The sequence below is a fragment of the Scleropages formosus genome, chromosome 2 (genome assembly GCF_900964775.1).
Source record: "Scleropages formosus chromosome 2, fSclFor1.1, whole genome shotgun sequence".
NCBI classification, from domain to species: domain Eukaryota; kingdom Metazoa; phylum Chordata; class Actinopteri; order Osteoglossiformes; family Osteoglossidae; genus Scleropages; species Scleropages formosus.
In genome coordinates this window covers 35,301,126-35,318,491 of record NC_041807.1, presented here as the reverse complement: position 1 = coordinate 35,318,491, position 17,366 = coordinate 35,301,126, and the positions used below count along the sequence as shown (strand labels likewise).

Below are 17,366 nucleotides of genomic sequence, written 5' to 3'. Positions count from 1 at the left end.
GCTCTGGTTTCCTCCCACAGTCCAAAGACATGCCACCCAGGCGCTGTGAGACAGTAGCGCTACTTGCTGTGCCACCATGTGGCCCAGATCTCAAATGATATTCTTATTCCTTGTTCAGAAAAAATGCATTCAGCATAAACGTGTTGCTCCTTACATGAACGTATTTCGTGATTACATTATTATTATGCATTTCGTGATTACACATTATTATTATTGCAAACATAGCATTGCTCTTACAGGGAATTGATTTTATTTTTTTGCCTGCCTTAAAAAAAACCCTTTGGATGTGTTGCATCGGCAAGGTCCCCGATGTGACGTCTGAAAGGTGACGAGGCTAATGCACTAATGCATACAGATCATAAACGCAAGAATAGAAACAACCCTTATTCAAACTCGAGCACAAAGAGGTAACACCTCGCACATGTGTGTGCATAAATTACGCATTGTTGGCTTTAGATTTTCAAGGGGCAATATTTGGTGTTAATTCCTTTGTTGTTTTAAGGGATTACGATTGTTTGCTGCAGGGGGTCTTTCATTTAGTGTCTGCTGGATCCTCTGCTTCAGATCAACGGTGAGAAACGCTCAGGGATGCGGCGGATTTGCTCATTTAGACATCAGCGGGTATGAGTGGGGGGGGTGGCTCGGCGAGCTTGGCTGGGTCCTGCTCGCTAGCAGGTCTAGGGTTTGAGTCCCACTTAGGATGCCTTGTGATGGACTGGCGTCCCGTCCTGGGTGCGTCCCCTCCCCTCCAGCCTTACACCCTGTGTTGCTGGGTTAGGCTCTGGCTCGCCGCAACCCTGCTTGGGACAAGCAGCTTCAGTCAAATTGTGTGTGGGTATGAGTGGGCACGGACATTTCCAGATGAATGGGATCCAGCTATTGTACCTTTGAGTAGGGCACATTTTCCAGATCTTTGGTTCATATCCTGCAGCACACATGATTCCAGTGCAAATTGCCCATTTAACTTAGATGGGAGTTTTTGCTTTGCCAGCGTTGGGTAAAGCATCACTTCTATAACACCTGCATCTTCGTTCTCGTGTTTTGTTTGTTAAAGACTGAAGCTTTGGCTCCTGCACTTCAAATAGTCCAATTGGCTTTTTTTTTTTTTAATTTTACTGACATTTTTAAATGAATCCCAAAGATGTGTGTGAGAGGCGGAAAAACACACATCATGTCCTTCGGTGCCATGCGAACCGAACGTTTTTTTTTTTTTTTTTCCATTTTGCAAAACCCTCAGAGGGACTTCAGAGGACAAATAGGAAATATATTACATTCTGCTGCAAAGAATAATAAGAGAGAAAAGGCACTAGTTATGTTCAGGTGTCACTGCCTCAATTACACCATGAGAAGTTTTCGAATGAGAGTCTGCTATAATGCGCAGAGTTGAGATTATGAACGAGGCCTTTCAGTCCTGTTCCCTCGAGATGTACTGATTTTAATGCATAGAGATGTTTCTTAATGTTGATATACATTTTCATAATAAAAGACCTGAACATATAAACACATTCAGTGTCACCTGCTCAATTCTTTTCTAACACTTGCAGCAGATCTGGTTAAAATGAAACTGTCAGACATTCTTACCAAAGACTTCCTCACATGTAAATTTTTATTTTTTTTTTAATTATATTACTGTACATCGACAGTAGAGGCGTTTGTCCGCTGAAACACCTTTTTTTATTTGCATTGTTGTTCAACTCCCTTGTTACATTTCCAGAGATGATGCAACATTACTCTCAATGACGACTGAATAGCTGAGATTTTTTTTTTTTTCCTCCCAATATGAACAGGATCAAAACTCTGCAGTATTTCAGCTCTACAAATTATGAGCATCGCCTTCATCCAAGAGAAACATTTGATTTCCTTGGATCAAAAAATGCGTCCCTCCCCACAGGGTGTGCAGTTGGCAAGCGGGCCCCGTGTATCTGTGCGTTTCGTTGCGTAAAGGGTTTACACAATCAGATTTGAGCATCTCGCTGAGTAAACCGCCGTCGCCGTCCAATATGAGAACACTTGGTTGGATGGCTCACGTTGTTGTGGAAACGACTTCAGAGTGTGCGCGCCCTGTGCGGTCGAGCTGCGTACCTTGTGTCTGAATCCACTTTGTGTTTCAAAGCGCTTTGAGCTTGGATGCATAGTCGCAGCCTCCCCGGCTCTTTTTTGACCGAGGTGTTCTGCAGCTCCAGAACTGTTTGTTCTGAACTGTTGCTGAATGGTGCGGTTGAAAGAGCCTGTCCTTGGCGCCGCGAGCAGATCTCATGGTGAAAATGTCAACGGTTTACGTTACGTGACTGTGAAGCACGTCGACACTTGTGCGTGTAGGAAGCGTTTTGGGGTCTTGGAAGGCCTTCGGGGAGCTTCGCTCCGGTGACACGGGGTCGGCCCGCTCGGGCACCCTGGGGACGGCGCCGACCCCATCGGTTGGTTCTCAACCCTCAGGTTGCATCGCGGTCAAATTTGTTCCATTTCGAACTTTTATGTATCATAAATACGTTTTCTTTCCTCTGATTGCCTTAGGGCTTCGAGGCATCTTCTACACAAGGCACCTGAACATATAAAATTAACAAGTTTCATTCGATTTTATGTGTGTTGTTCACATTTTGTACCTCTGTGGTGTGCCTGGTCAGAAGTGGTTGGTTACAGGAAATGAACAGGTGCGTATAATAAAGGGTGGCATGGCAGTACAGTGAGTAGCGTTGCTGTCTCACAGCGCCTGGGTGGTGCAAGTGGACGTGGGTTCGATCCCCGCTCAGTCTGTGTTGAGTTTGCATGTTCTCCCTGTGTCTGTGTGGGTTTCCTCTGGGTGCTCTGGTTTCCTCCCAGAGACTTCAGGTTCAGGTTCACCCATAGTGTGTGTGTGTTCCACTGATGTATGGATGAGTGACACATTGTAAGTAGTGTATCTAGCAGTGTAAGTCAGTGCAGTGAATAAGGTGTGTGGGCTGATTACACTACATACAGTTCATTGGAAGTTGCTTTGGAGAAAAGTGTCTGCTAAATAAATGTAAATAAAGATCAAAGAATTTCAGGTGCTAAACTTGAGTACACACACAACTGGTATTATATATAGCAGTATATCATACATTACAGATTGACTGTACTGTAGACTAATCTCACACACACACACCATCTGAAACCACTTGTCCCAGGTGGGGTTGCAGGGAGCCAGAGCCTAACAGGGTAGTACAGGGTGTAAGGCTGGAAGGGACACACCCAGGACAGGATGCCAGTCCATCACAAGGCACCCCAAGCAGGACTTGAACCCCAGACCCACTGGAAAGCAGGACCTGGTCAAACCACTGTGCCACTGCACCCCCCTTCTAGAGTCACATGCCTGCACCCAAATCTCTCCTTCTGTGATGTAATGCACTCTTTGTACATTTTCTGTGAGATGCACATCGATTTGAAGAAAAGCATCTGTTAAGTGAACACACGTAAATATAAATATCAGGTTAGAAAAAAAGGCCTATAAACCGTATATTCCAAAAAGAAGTATTAAATGTATCGATGACTAGGAATGAAATTGCTTGATAGGTGTAGCACAACATTTGCTCGTAATATAAGTTTTATAATTGCTTTACAAGAGCGCCAACACCAGAAAAAGAAAGCTGCCTGAAAGAAAACCCAAGAGCGGACAGAAGACTAAGGAGCGTCAGTGACACAGGTGGTTAGGACTCCGCGCCATCAGTTATTGCTCAGCTCAAACAGATTTATTTTCCTTCCTTCAAAACCACCATCTGCCTCCCAACTCTCCGTCCCTTCCATCTTTTTGCCTGCCTCTCCATCTAGCTCCGTCTACCCCATCCTTCTGCGTACTGTGCTTCACATCCCTCCACCAGGATGGCAACTAGGGCAACTTAGACCTGGGCGATTTCACTCTATTGTCGTAATACGTTTTAATAAGATTACATAAAACTGCCATCCACCCATCGTCCTATTTTCTGTCACCATTTATCCACTTAGGCTTGCGGTGATCCGAGCGACGGAAGCAAACGGGGTACAAGGTGGGGTACAGCTCAGACTCAAAGTGAAAACGTCGCTTTCTTGGGGGTGAAGCTAAACTCGTTGTGATTTATGTTTTTCGCCATGATGTCAGGTTGAGGATCGGGGTGGGTGCACAGAGACGTGAGTGAGGAGGGCGTCATCGATCCCTTGCGTGTGCTGCCGCGGTCCACGCACGCGATGCTCTGGGGTCGCGCGTGTGGGTTTCGATCCACACTCGAGCCCGTCAAGGGGCTGTTTGGACTGCGGATCTTTAGCCGCTTTTGACCGAGTGACCCTTCCCGGGTCTCGCTGCGCTCCAGCGTGTCCCAGTGGGCCTCAAACGCCCTCTGGGATTGTATCCCCGGAACGGCACGAACGCCGCAGGGGCGGCGACTGTTACCTCGCCGACGCTTGTAATGGTTGCACAGAGCTTTAAATTGAGCGTGGAAGTGGACGCTTCGCCCGTGGCCCCTATTGTCCTCGCTGTAGCGAGAAGGACGGGAGCTCGGCTCCTTGTTTGGGTACACGTGCAGAAAACGGTCATCGGCTCTTTTCCCGGCCTTTGTGTTCGGATCATTAGTTTTGCCGCGTGGCTCTTTGCCAGGCTAACAGGTTCAGTCTGACCGCCTTCCAACGCGCGTCATCGACAAGCACAACCTGCATTATCTCCAGGCAACAGGCGCGATTATCGCTCGGCGCAGGTAACAACCGGTGAAATTCGCCATCGCCGTGGAGCCGCCGTTCCAGATTCTACATGCCCCGAGCAGATGTACCATCAGTAACAACGGCGCGCTGCCCTCCGAGAAGACCCCCGTTGCCTGTGTATTGCAGCAGGGTGCGTAAGAGCTCAGATCTTGTATATTTAAGCGTTGTTGACTTCCTTCAAGTTCCAGATTCTAACAATCATTTACCTCCTGAAATCCACACTGTAACAATTGTACTAAAATGAAAATAATTTGCTTTTTTGCATTAAGTATTGAATCGCGGGGCGGTGGCGCAGTGGGCTTGACCGGGTCCTGCTCTCGGGTGGGTCTGGGGTTCGAGTCCCACTTGGGGTGCCTTGTGACAGACTGGTGTCCCGTCCTGAGTGTGTCCGCTCCCTCTCCTGTGTTGCCGGGTTAGGCTCCGGTTCCCCGCAACCCCGTATGGGACAAGCGGTTTCAGGTGATGTGTGTATTGAACTTGAGAAATACAGCTGACCGATACCCTGTGATGGAGTGGCGTCCCCTCCTGGGTGTACCCTACCGAGGTTTGTGGAGTGCCACCATGACCAAAGACCAATGGGCAAGCTGTTGGATAATAAGCAAAGGAAGAGATGATTGGCACTCGCATCAGTAATGATTTTGCCAGTTAGTTTAAAAAAAAAAAAAAAAAAATCCACCAGTGTTTTGTGAAATGTAGCATCTTGAGGCGCAATAATAGGTCCATATCCATGATCGGTAACTTTGGTCGGCGTGCCTTCTGTCGAGGCGCGTTTACCCTCGTGATGAACCCCAGAACAAACAGCACGCCGTCACACTTCTATTCAGTGCTTAATTGCTCAGTATAATTGACAAACTCTGCACCAGTAATATCCTTTTAATGCATTCTTTTCAAGGGATTACTTTAACATTCACATTTTCAGGGAAAGCAGTTGTTAAAAGGGGGAAGATCCATTATGTCGTGGTAATTGGCAGGAACTTTATTAGTGTTACGAGCGCGTTCAACCTTGAGATATTTTGACTTTGAAAAGAGAGCGGTAATATTAGGATTTCGAGACGCAGAGTGGAAATGACATGGGTTGAGAACTTCCGCGAGAGGTGCCTGCTCTGTGATGGCTGTTATGTCAAATGACAATCAAGGTGATGTGGTGATGTAACCTTCCCGGTGCCTTGGCAGGGTATCTGACTGTCACCATCGAGCCCATTCCTCCTGTCGTTGTGGGCGACACCGTGACACTGAAGTGCAACTTCAAGACCGATGGTAGGTTGCGGGAGATCGTCTGGTTTCGGGTGAGTAGAGCGCCAGCAACGGGTGTGTTCATATGCTTGTTTTATCCCGGTGCCACTCGCACAGCATGAGGGTCTGTTTTTTATTTGGTCGAACCCAGGAGGGGGCAAATCCGGCCCAGCACGACCAGGGGGGGTGCAGCTTTTTGTTTAATCTCAGCGCACAGCAGTGATATCGAACTTGTCCTTTTTTTTTTTTTTTTGCACGAAATTACCTCGCCTGGCGTTCCAGGTGTAAATCGGTCGCTAATCAAAGGATAAATTTAAATCCTGCAGGACTAAGGCCTGGGGGGGTGCAAATTGCCCACTCATGACCTAAACCATTTTTATTTGGGTGTACAGAACTTCCTGATGTGGATTTTTATTTGAATTCCTGAATCTTTAAAAAAAAAATAACAGTAACTCCAGATTCCATTTTTCATGGCCTTTCACCAAGTCAAAACACTTGACAAAAATAACTAGTGCTGTTTCAAACTCCACCAATTATGTAAAAAAAAAAAAAAAAAAAAAAAAAAGTTTTCCCCTGAAGTTTGGTTAAAAAAAAAGCAATAAAGACCTCTTTTTTTTTTTTTTTTTTTAAGCAGTACGTAATGGAGCTCTTGGAAGGACAGCAAACAATGATTTTTCTACTCAAACAAAATATAATCGTAGCAACAGTTGTAATGTTTTTAGAGTTTCTCTAATAAATTCTTAGTTTGCGGCTAGAAAACAAATCATAAATTTTTAAAATGATACTGTATACACTCTTAAAGGAAGTAGCATAATGCGGACAAGTCCTAAATAGATAATTTATAACCGCTGTGTGAAAAATGTCTTTATATAAATATAAAAAGAGGCAAGCAACTGATCCCTGGTGCAATATGCTTCTCATGTCCCTTTGTGAATTTTAATCCCATCGCGCTAAATGTCCTGAAGTTTCTATATCGATTATTGTTTGCCTCTGGAAGGGAGCTGTGATAATAAAGGCACCGCACATAAATTTTGTTCCCCCATGGGGAAAATATGATTTTATTATTATTATTTCTTCATTTTTCAAACTCTTTTCTCCAAAGTGACTTACAGTGTTCGGTTTGCGCACTCAGCTACTCAGTACCTTGATCGAGGGTACTGCAGGAGGAGCGGGGATTCAAACCCACAACCTTTGATTTCAAGGTGTTCCCTTCAAAGTCTCTTTATCTGGGTTGTCTTCTTTTGCTCCTGCACTGTGATACTCTCGTCTGGATTCTTCTTTCGCTTTGTCTTCTAATCCTACTGCTGCATGCAAAGGAACACATAAGGGTTTTGAGCAGCATTCATCTCTGCAATTTAGTTTACTTTACTGCATCGAGCTGTGACACCGCGGAGCACTGCTTTCAAATTTGTGCCAACACTATTGGGAAAAAAAAAAAATAAGCAGAGGATGTAAGTGATGACTGTATAGATTATTAAAAATGTCACATGTATATTTTATACAATGAAATTACAACAGTTAACATTCGCACTGGTTTCTGATATGTCCAAAACTGTACAGCTTTTTTTACTAAACTATTTCCATTCTAGCGAAGATGAAAGCTCTTGTTTATAATAGAATTTTTTGACTGTAGGTCTGTAGAATCATTAAGTTTTCCATTTGCATTCCTGTTTAACACTCAGCTGTTTGTTAAAATAATTACTTGCTTAATTAACATTGTCAATAAGCTTAGGTGACCCAGATTTGAGCATTAGTGTAATAAAGTTATTATATGAAGAGTTTTTGCATTTACTAAGAAGACACGATTCTTGATTTCTTCATCTTCCGACTCTTTTTTGTGTGTGTGTTTTAGACGAAATCACTTAGTCCCTGTTTAAAGCAGAGAACTTTAATATTACAATGCTATGCAGTGTTTTTTAAACGACTTTGAAACAGAGAGGCCTTCAACTGTGCTGAAAATTACAAGTTGTAGAATTCAAAAAGCCCAACCCTATTAATTTTAACTGCCTTTAATGGAGTCACAACAATTCTTATCGGCAACTTTGTCACAAGCAATTATGTACACATAAAAGTGTACTGTCTCGCACTTCAATATCAGTTACAAACTTAAAAAAAAACGAACTAATTTAAGTAAATGTTTGATTCATAGGAGCCGGCCAAAGTTTGTCGGCAGAAACTATGAGCAGATCTCCGTAACTCCCTTGTGAAATATTAAGCAGGGAACAAAAATGGGGGGAAAATAATAAAATGCTTCTACCCAGTTGATATCTACACTATCTTTCATTCTGTATATTAGAATTCTGTAGACATGCAGCCACAGTAAGAATTAATCCTGAGCTTAAACCTTCCTGTCCACATACTTTTCAAAGGTACATAGCCCTTGGATTTAATGAGAACTCCAAAATCCTTTCATTCATGGTCTGCACCATAATTTTTGCGGGATGCGGCGATTCCAGGATGTTCCTGGGGCTTCCATTCTAGCGGGGATTATAGATGGTTAGGGTAAATCCCCTTCCCCACTGATCTAATGGCGGTGACAACATGAGCATAGTAATGTAAAGAAATCTTTCCCTCTTCCGTAAAATCCATGGCCAAATAAACCCACACACACACGCGCTCACACACACATGCATGCATCAATGCATCAATGTCATAAAGGATTTTCTGCGGGCCCTGAAGTGGCACAAGGTGGCGCTGATGCTGCAGTCAGACATATCAAGGGACGGCAAGGGTGATCAGCCGCCGGGAGCCGTATCATTTTTGGCTAATAACTCAGCTCAGGTTCAAATCATAGACGCCGGGCATGACGGACCTGCTGCAGCTCTGCGCTTGGAGGAAGAAAAAGATATATTTAAAATGAGGAATTTTAATATTTCACACTTGAGATGTGTGCACTCCCAGGCATTTTAAGGTCTGTGCCGAAAAATTTGGCGTTCACTCATTGCCTTTTCTCTCTTTCTCTTTGCAGGTTACCGACGGGGGCAGCATGAAGCAGAAAATCTTTACGTACGACGCCATGTTCAATACCAATTACTCTCACATGGAGGACTACAGGAGGCGCGAAGACCTCGTTTATCAGTCAACCATCCGGTGAGAACAGGCCCAAACGTTGCCAGCCACGAACCGAAAACTGACACAACGCGTCTCTACATGCATGAGAGCCGTGGCTGTTATTTCGGCAGTGGCGATAACGCGGTATTCCCGGGGTTGACGCCACCATCGCGCAAGTTGTCTCTGTTGACAGCAAACAGAAAGCTGCTCTGTAGGTTATGAAGAAGTGGCTCTTTGCTAAGCGGTTAAGGATGTGTGTATACACACACACACACACACACACACTGTCTGAAGCTGCTTGTCCTGGTGAGCTGGAGCCTAACCCGGCAACACAGGGCATAAGGCTGGAGGGATAGGGGACACACCCAGGACAGGACACCAGTCCATCCCAAGGCACCCCAAACAGAACTCGAACTCCAGACCTGCTAGAGAACAGGAATCAGCCAAACCCGCTGCGCTGCTGTGCCACTGCACCCCGCAGGATATGTGTAGCTTGTAGTGAAATGCTGATGCATGCCAAAAAGGTACTTGTACTGCTTCAGTATAAATATCTAACTCTAGTGTAGTTCATAAGGATTTTTATTGTCTTAGTATGTTTACTTAACAATGGATGTAAATGAAAAAAGAGAAAAAAAACGATGAATGATATAAAAAACCTGGCAGATTTAATTACCAAAGATGGCAGATCTATAAAGAACAGACCAAGGATGGCTTTAAAAAAAGACTTGCCATTGTTGCGATGGACTGGAATCCCATCCAGGGTCCAGAAGTTACCCTGAATGGATGGGTATATTGAAAGAGAGAGAGAGAAAAAAAAAAAAAATGTATATATATATAGAGACACACACACACATCAGTAACCCAGTCAAGTTTTTAGAAACATACCTTTAAACAGCATAAGTCAACCAAGAAATAAGTATTTAAACAACAATAAATACATAGAGGTTGAGCACATTGTCAATCCATTCATTATGGAAAGGGTTTCACCTGCACAAAGAGGTCCCCTTATCTCACTGGATCAGTGGTTATTTAGTCGTTATTTAGAAATTCAAGACATTAAGAAACAATCAGCAGCAATGTGATGGAGAGTCATTTATTAGGAAGTAGTATAAAATGTCTTACGTCTTGAATCCTATCCCATTAACTCTAGAAAATTTCTTCTCATTATGAAAATGACAAAGTTGAGATGCAGTAGAAGTAATACCCTACTACAATGGATCTTAGACCCCCAAACCTGCAGCTCACTGTAATTAGTCAAGTCAGCAGCCAACATTGTACTGGTGGGTTCATTTCTTGAAAAGGACAAAATAAGATGATGTCCCCGTTGGTCCAGAGTGAATCAAGTTCAGGGACAGAAAGAAGGACATTCCCCACACTCAGCTGCAATTCATCACCACTCAACCTTTCCAGATGGTGGCAAAGGTAGAAGTGAGAGGAACAAAGGAGGCCAGCTCTCCTTGATATTGGCTGCACCTATGTCCTGCTGCGGTGTAACATATGGCAGCAGATCTGAGGGCCCAACAGACCAAGCTGATTGAGCCAACTATAGCCCACAGCTTCACATTAGCTTCGAGAACCTACTGAGTCAAGTGGGATTACATGACTCACAGTCCATCTGGATGGAATCACTAGCTCTCCCATGTTATTCTTGCAGCCCAGTGAAGATTTTACATGGCATTCTCTCCAGGGATTGGCCTTCATGACCAAAGCCTAAATAAGACTTGACTGAGCTAATCACCCTACTAAAGCGACCAGCTTTTTTTGAACCTTCTTAACTTGCTTGCTTTTTAAAAAAAAACTTTGCAGACGAGCTGCTGGTTTCTGCTGTCCTGTAGGATCCACGTATAGACAAAGAAATGAGGACTGTTTGGTATTTCTTGCCATTTGTTCTGGTAGAATGGGACATTCTACTATCACCTGCCACTATATCAGCCTCATTGACTACAGTCTTTAGACATATAAGCCTTGTAGGATTTCTCCGCAGAGAGAAGCAAGTTGTTGAGGTACATCCAGCATATGTCAGAAGGTGGAGTGAAAGACCCTCCTTTACAGAGGCCTCCCTGGTGGTCTTAGGGGCCAAGGTTGATGGGTCATGAAGGTGTTGTGAGAAATATCGTTGATTCAACAGCTCATGCTCCTTATCTACAACATTTTGGAGTCCATTCAAGGGGTTTCAGTTCACTGGACCTACAATTAAGATATTAACAGATAAGGATGTGTTGACAGTGTTCGGATCAAGGTCATGGCCTTTGAGTGATGGAATGCCTCAAAACATTTGCCAGAAGAGTTTTGTAAAATCTGAGAAGTCACTCTTGCTTTATGCACATCAGTGACATTGTTTTCCTGGTGTCAGATATCTGCATGACTTCAGAAATATGCTCCAGAAACCACAGACTAGCTTCATGTGAAATTTGAAAAGGCATCTTCAGCATAACCTCCATCGAAGTTCTCAGGGCACATTGTGCCTCGGGAAGGGATTGCAGAGGGTGTTGCAGTTGTATGTGTTGACAAGCTGCAGTGCCACCGCTTAGGAGGAAGAGCAGTTAGAAGGAGTCTGAGATCACTGCACTCTGACCCTAGGCTTTTAAAATCTCCAAAACCTTCTCAAGGCCCAGTTTCTGGTGCATTTCAGTTTCCAAACAAAAACGACTCTCTTCACAGTCCCAAGTGCCCAATCCAAAATAACCACCTCTCCAACCTCCATGCTAGGCCTGCCTTCCTCACTGTTTGACATATGTCCCTCATATTGACAGGTGTAAAACTTGTGCACATTCTGAAGGTTCTTCTAATGGCCCGCTGTGGGACAGAACACATTGGAGTTGGTGAAGGAGTGTGTTTCAGTCAAAAGTACAAGGCCTCTAGTGTGCCACCAATCTTTTTCTGCAATCTCTTGCCCTGTCAGAACCAAGAGATGTTGTTGGCATGGACCTAATGAACTCATTCCCACAGAGCCATGGTGAACTACTACACAAAGTGGGCAGAGTTTTTTTACCCATTCGCATCACTCCCTGGAGCACTCCAGAACATGTAGTCTCTGACAGGGGCAGTCAGTGCATCAACCAGCTCCTCCAGGATCTGTGGAGGCATTGGGTAGATGCCAGCAAGCCATCTATCTATCTGATGAAGCAGTTGTTTTGCATCTAAAAAAAAAAAAATCACTTTTTTCCTCATGCACGGACAAAAATCATGAAGTTTTGTGACATCGCACACAGTGGGTACAAATGCGTTCGAACCCAGGAAGTGATTGTTGCAGGTTCACTCGAGTACCACAGGTTTCTCCAAAATAACTCCAAAGGTTTTGGCGGTGCTGTGGCCATGGCTTCGCTCTTATACGTACATTTACCCAAAAGGTGAACTTTTAAGGGAAATGTGGAGAAGACGGGAAGGAGGCGGTTGTGTGTCTGTTAAGTTTGTTTGCCTCTCCTCTCTGATCCAGATCCCTGTGTGCATAATCAGTCGCGTTTATTTTATGTGCTGCTCCTGTCTTGTTGTGTTCATTCTCCTGTTCAGCAGAATCTCAATTATATGTAAATATCTACAAAAACAACTTCATGGAGTACAGACTGCCACTTCCTGGCGCTGCTTCATTATCTTGTAAATGCATTTGTGTGCTTTTGTCTAATGATGGTTTGGTTATATTTTTCGGACCATATTTCAGCTTAATCATTACCGAGTACTGTTGTACATATTTTGGTGCAGTTCTGAGCACTTAATTCCAGCTTTGTTAAAATGTGTGTGTGTGGAAACTGTGCCAGTCACTCATTACAACACAGCAGGTGGCGTAGTGGTTACAGCTGCTGCTTTGCACTCAAAGGTTCGAGACTGAATCCCACCTCCTGCTGTAGTACCCTCAATCAAGGTACTACACATGAATTGCTTGAGTGAAAATTGCCCAGCTGTATAAATGGGTAAATCATTGTTGCTTTGGAGAAAAACATCAGCTTCAATTAATATAAGCACTTACTCTATAGCACAAGTGGAACGGCTAGTTACTTACTGGAGCATTTAACTATAATATCCAAAGTGCAGCCACATTTATTTTTAGTGAGGCATTCTTACAATTGCCCAGTACAGACCTTGTGAAAGTAAATGCAGTTATTAATGAGTTAAAATTGCAGAGAGATTTTCAATATACCCTTAACGAAGGACAGGAACCAAAATTATTTCCTATTTCAGATACATTTACTATAGAAAGACCTGTGCTCTTTGAATGAACTATAAAGTAGGCCTGCAGCATCAGTGTTGGGCTGGCATCGTTCTCTGAAGTCTACTTTTGAGTCTTCTTTAATTCTTAAAAGTATTTCATCCCCATTTCTGCTTGTATAATGCACTTGGGGCCTTGCTAATTTAGCTCTAATTAAATGTATGAATATTACTTAAAGCTGCATTTATTTGGTATTACTCCACCAACCTCTTGAGTGAGGACGAGGGTTTTATTATTTCCCATTGCAGCTGACAGAGATTGTTAACGCGCTAAGCCAATTACCGCTCGACTAAACGGTTCGGCTGCCCGTGGTATTTTAAGTTGGTTTACGTATGAGCCAGTTCAGCACCTGCGAATCTGGTACCATGACCAGTTGTACCGTTGCTGTGTCACGTCAGTTTACCCGAACATATGCTGAAGCTCCGCGAGTGTGTGGTTGCCATGGATGATGGCGGTCACGTTTCAAAATGTTGCACGTTGCAAGAAAAGTCCTCATTATTCTCAGCAAATCCTGTTACTCTGGAAAGGTTATGTGGACCTTCTAAAAGCACCACAGCTGACAGAAGTAATGTGCGTTTCTTTTAAAGCAAATTCAAGACTTGAGAGGTTTAGTTTGTTATATGGAATTAATGCATTTCGTGCATGAAATATGCAAACATTTTCCCTTTGCTTCTGTATCAGTTATGTACAGTAACTAATGACTGCTGTTAGTATTTTTGTCCCGCATGTATTTGGACATTAGAGAATTGAAAAAACCAAATACCACAGATTACCTGGGGAGGAAATGCCATTCAAGCAATAAATTAAATTTGATCTTTCTTTTAATCTAAGCTTTGTGATTAAGACAGCAGATTCAACCTAAAGCTTTCACCAATGTGTCTGTAGCTCAAAGGTATAAACAGCTATTTTAATGAAGGTTGATCATTACAGAAATGAACTTGTTTTTTTATATAACTATTTATGTTTTAATAATGCATATATTTTATGAAAAATATATATTTTCATCTAGTTATAAACCAACTTTTCTTTTAGAAACGATTCACACAAGATCTAAATCATAATGGAAAACGAAGGACACTGGAGACTTTTATTAAGGGCAGATATTTATGTCTCAATTAATTATTTTCAGCACATTGAAAGAGTATTTCTGTCATCTGAATACTGTAATGTGTATAGACATAAAACTGTTGAATGTGCCTTTGATCGTAGTGAAGGTGATGACCTAGTTGGAAAAAAATGTAGAGGGTTCCAGATTCCGGTCGGTTTCCAACCAAGAGAATATTGCGTTGACTGAACCATGAGAAGACTATCGTTGCATTGTATCGATGGCATGAGGTCACTACAGTACTGAAACCACAGTGCACAATTCTGTGGCCTACACAAAGCAGCTTGCATCACTTAATTTTTACCGGTAGTACACTATACCAGTGTTACTGTTCACATTCATTCAGATGATACCAGAGTTACAGTGATTTACCCATTTATGCAGTAGGATATTCTTAATGGAGCAAGTTACAGCATGTACCTTGATTAATGGCACTACATTATGAGTGGGATTCAAACACAAGACCTTCAGTTTGCATGATGACAGTCCCTACTAGTATGCTACATCTATCATTCGTGAGTGAAACAGGAGAGGCCATCGTCAGAGTTGAATAAGCAACATTTTGATGGTAAGCCCAGTTTTGTGAATGCTGTAACGTTTTCGGTCACGTTTATGTCACCAGTTTTTCAAAGGGAGTCTATCGATCCCTTTGTGTCGAACGTAGCCAGTACAAACAAATACGCTCATTCCTTATTTAACAGGGTTAATTCGTTTGGTGAAATTTCCATTAGGCAAAATCCCGTTGTGAGGGGATCGAATTACATTAATTCTTATAGGAAAAAAAAAATCATGGGTTCCTGGATGATTTGTCATTTAAAATAAATTAAATAAATTAAAAAAAAGTCCTAATTTGTTTCTGAAAACGGATTGAATTTCGTGAAACCAGATAATGAAATTACTTATTCCTTTAGTTTGTGTGGAAAAAATTCCAACTGGCTCCCACTCCATTCCAGGTTCACCCCCAAATCACACTAAACAACATATAATATCATTAGTAAAAAGTTGTGTAACCTTAAAATAGAATGAATAACAAATAATACAGTTACATAAAATAAATTTATAAAGCAATGACTGCATGAAGACAACTTACTGTGACTGTGTGTGGCTGCTTGGAGGGGTGAGAACAGCAGTGTTAGGCATAGGAAGGATAGGCGGGTGGTGAAGAGGGTGTGAAGTGAACGCTGCACAAAGACTACTTTCATATACGGTCTCGGTTTATCGCACTGGAACAAATGTCACGAGCCTTCGCGAGATGTCACAAACCGGATGAATGAAAATCCAGTTACCGATTAAAGATAAGTGGTGTTAAAAATGTCAAGACCAAAAAAGCGAAAATTCAGACAGCGGGAGAACAAATTATGTGGGATGAGCACAATGGTACCTACCTTAATATACAAACCCAACAGCTGAGATGCCATACAGTACACAGCATATTGGTTGAAGAAGCAATTGGTGTCATCAGTAGGTCACAGGTTCAAGTCCTAAGAGAGGCACTTTTGAAGGTACCATTATTTAGGCAGCTTATTTGATGTGTATTCATTTCAATTATACTTTTTTCCCAAAGTGACTTGCAATGTTGAGTTACATACAATTAGAGGATTTACCCATTTATACAGCTGCGTGATTTTACTGAAGCAATTTAGGGTAAGTACCTTGCTCAAGGGTACTACAGCAGGAAGTAGGATTTGAACCTAGGACCTTTGCATCCAAAGGCAGAAGCTGAAGCCATTACCATACTAGCTAAAGCTTAGGACTGCTTCTGGAAAATATTCGGTTGCATTTATGGTTAAACGGCAAACACGTTGTAAGAGTAACGTCAGCAAAGCAATGACGTGCCCAAGTGCTTGAGGCCCACCCAGTATTTCATTGATCGTTACAGCGGTAATGAGTAATTTATTCCTTTTCAAATCAACGAGTAACCGACAGACTCTTGTAATGAATATTTTGCAATTGATCCCCAGTAGACAAGAGTCATCTTTGATGGTGGCTGTTTTGTGTTTAACAAGTAAGACCAAGTTTGGAAGCGAAAAGTTAGCCCTCCTAGGAGGCTGCCGAGGGGGACCCGACGAATTTACGGTGTGGCCTCAAGAAATGTTGTTCAGCTCCCCTGTCATCCAGGTTCGAGTGCTTCTTTGTTCTCAGTACTGAAACAAACGTGTAATTGATGCACTCAGCCTCAATTCTTTGGCCTAACAGGCCAGAAAATGGCCCGGCGGCGCGCAATGGCCGATTCCTGCCGCACCATTGTTTTCATGTCGCACCGCTTGTCCAATTAATATGAGGGAGGTCGCGCTCCGCAGATGGGCCGAAACCCTCCGCGTCCTCCAAAAAGCGCCAGGAAGGAGCCTTAAACTCTAAAAGGGTGTCTAACGGCTTTTATCGATCCGGCGCTGCCGAACACCGCTGCTCACGCGGCTTCCGCGCGCATCGATCCGCCCGCGTGCGCCTGCGGAGTAAAGCGGAGCGAGTGCAGGAGGCGGGAATCCAGGTTTCACGAGAGCGGCGCGCTCGTACATGTTTTGTGTTGTTATGTTTTTTTTTTTCTTTTTCTTTTAAATTTTAAAATAGTTATTGAAACGAAACACGCAGGCATTCAGAAAGTATCTCGAGTGCGAGGACAAGTTGCTCTTTCCGACAATGACAAACACATTTAGAGGTCTAGACGTGTGCTGCCATTTTCTGTTTGTCTTTTTGTGAGATGACATGTGAGGCGTCTTTGTGCGTTTCTTTCCAGCTGTTGCATCAAAGTGGCCAGAACACGTACAGTACGGTGCCATAAGGAGTTCTTTTCCACTTTTTGAAACGCATTTGATGCGTTATTAATGTTTTTTTTTTTTCTTTCCTTTTTGAAAGTCGTGGTAAAGAAAATTCCTCCTTTTTTCATATTCTCTTTGTTTTTCCTGGTTCTCTGATGTTACCATTTTGCGCATAACATGACAGTCAATAAAAAATACATTTTCACATTTAGCCTGCGCCTTTCTCTGAGGCATCTTCCAGTGTTACATTTCGATGAAGTGCTACTTACAATCATTTATACAGTAATATACCCATTATACCACTGGGTAATTTTTTTACTGCATCAGGATA

General features: G+C 42.9%; 1 protein-coding gene across 2 annotated transcripts in view; it reads left to right on the top strand.

Annotated features, from left to right (window-relative positions):
- The window catches only part of igsf21b (immunoglobin superfamily, member 21b), a 55,065-nt gene that overhangs the window by 26,937 nt on the left and 10,762 nt on the right, over positions 1 to 17,366 (top strand). The window contains exons 2-3 of one of the 2 annotated variants that reach the window (XM_018750593.2): positions 5,860 to 5,972; positions 8,888 to 9,009. In XM_018750593.2, the coding sequence (XP_018606109.1) occupies positions 5,860 to 5,972; positions 8,888 to 9,009 (235 nt within the window). The remainder of the gene's footprint in view (positions 1 to 5,859; positions 5,973 to 8,887; positions 9,010 to 17,366) is intronic. The other variant, XM_018750594.2, reaches the window with a different exon arrangement.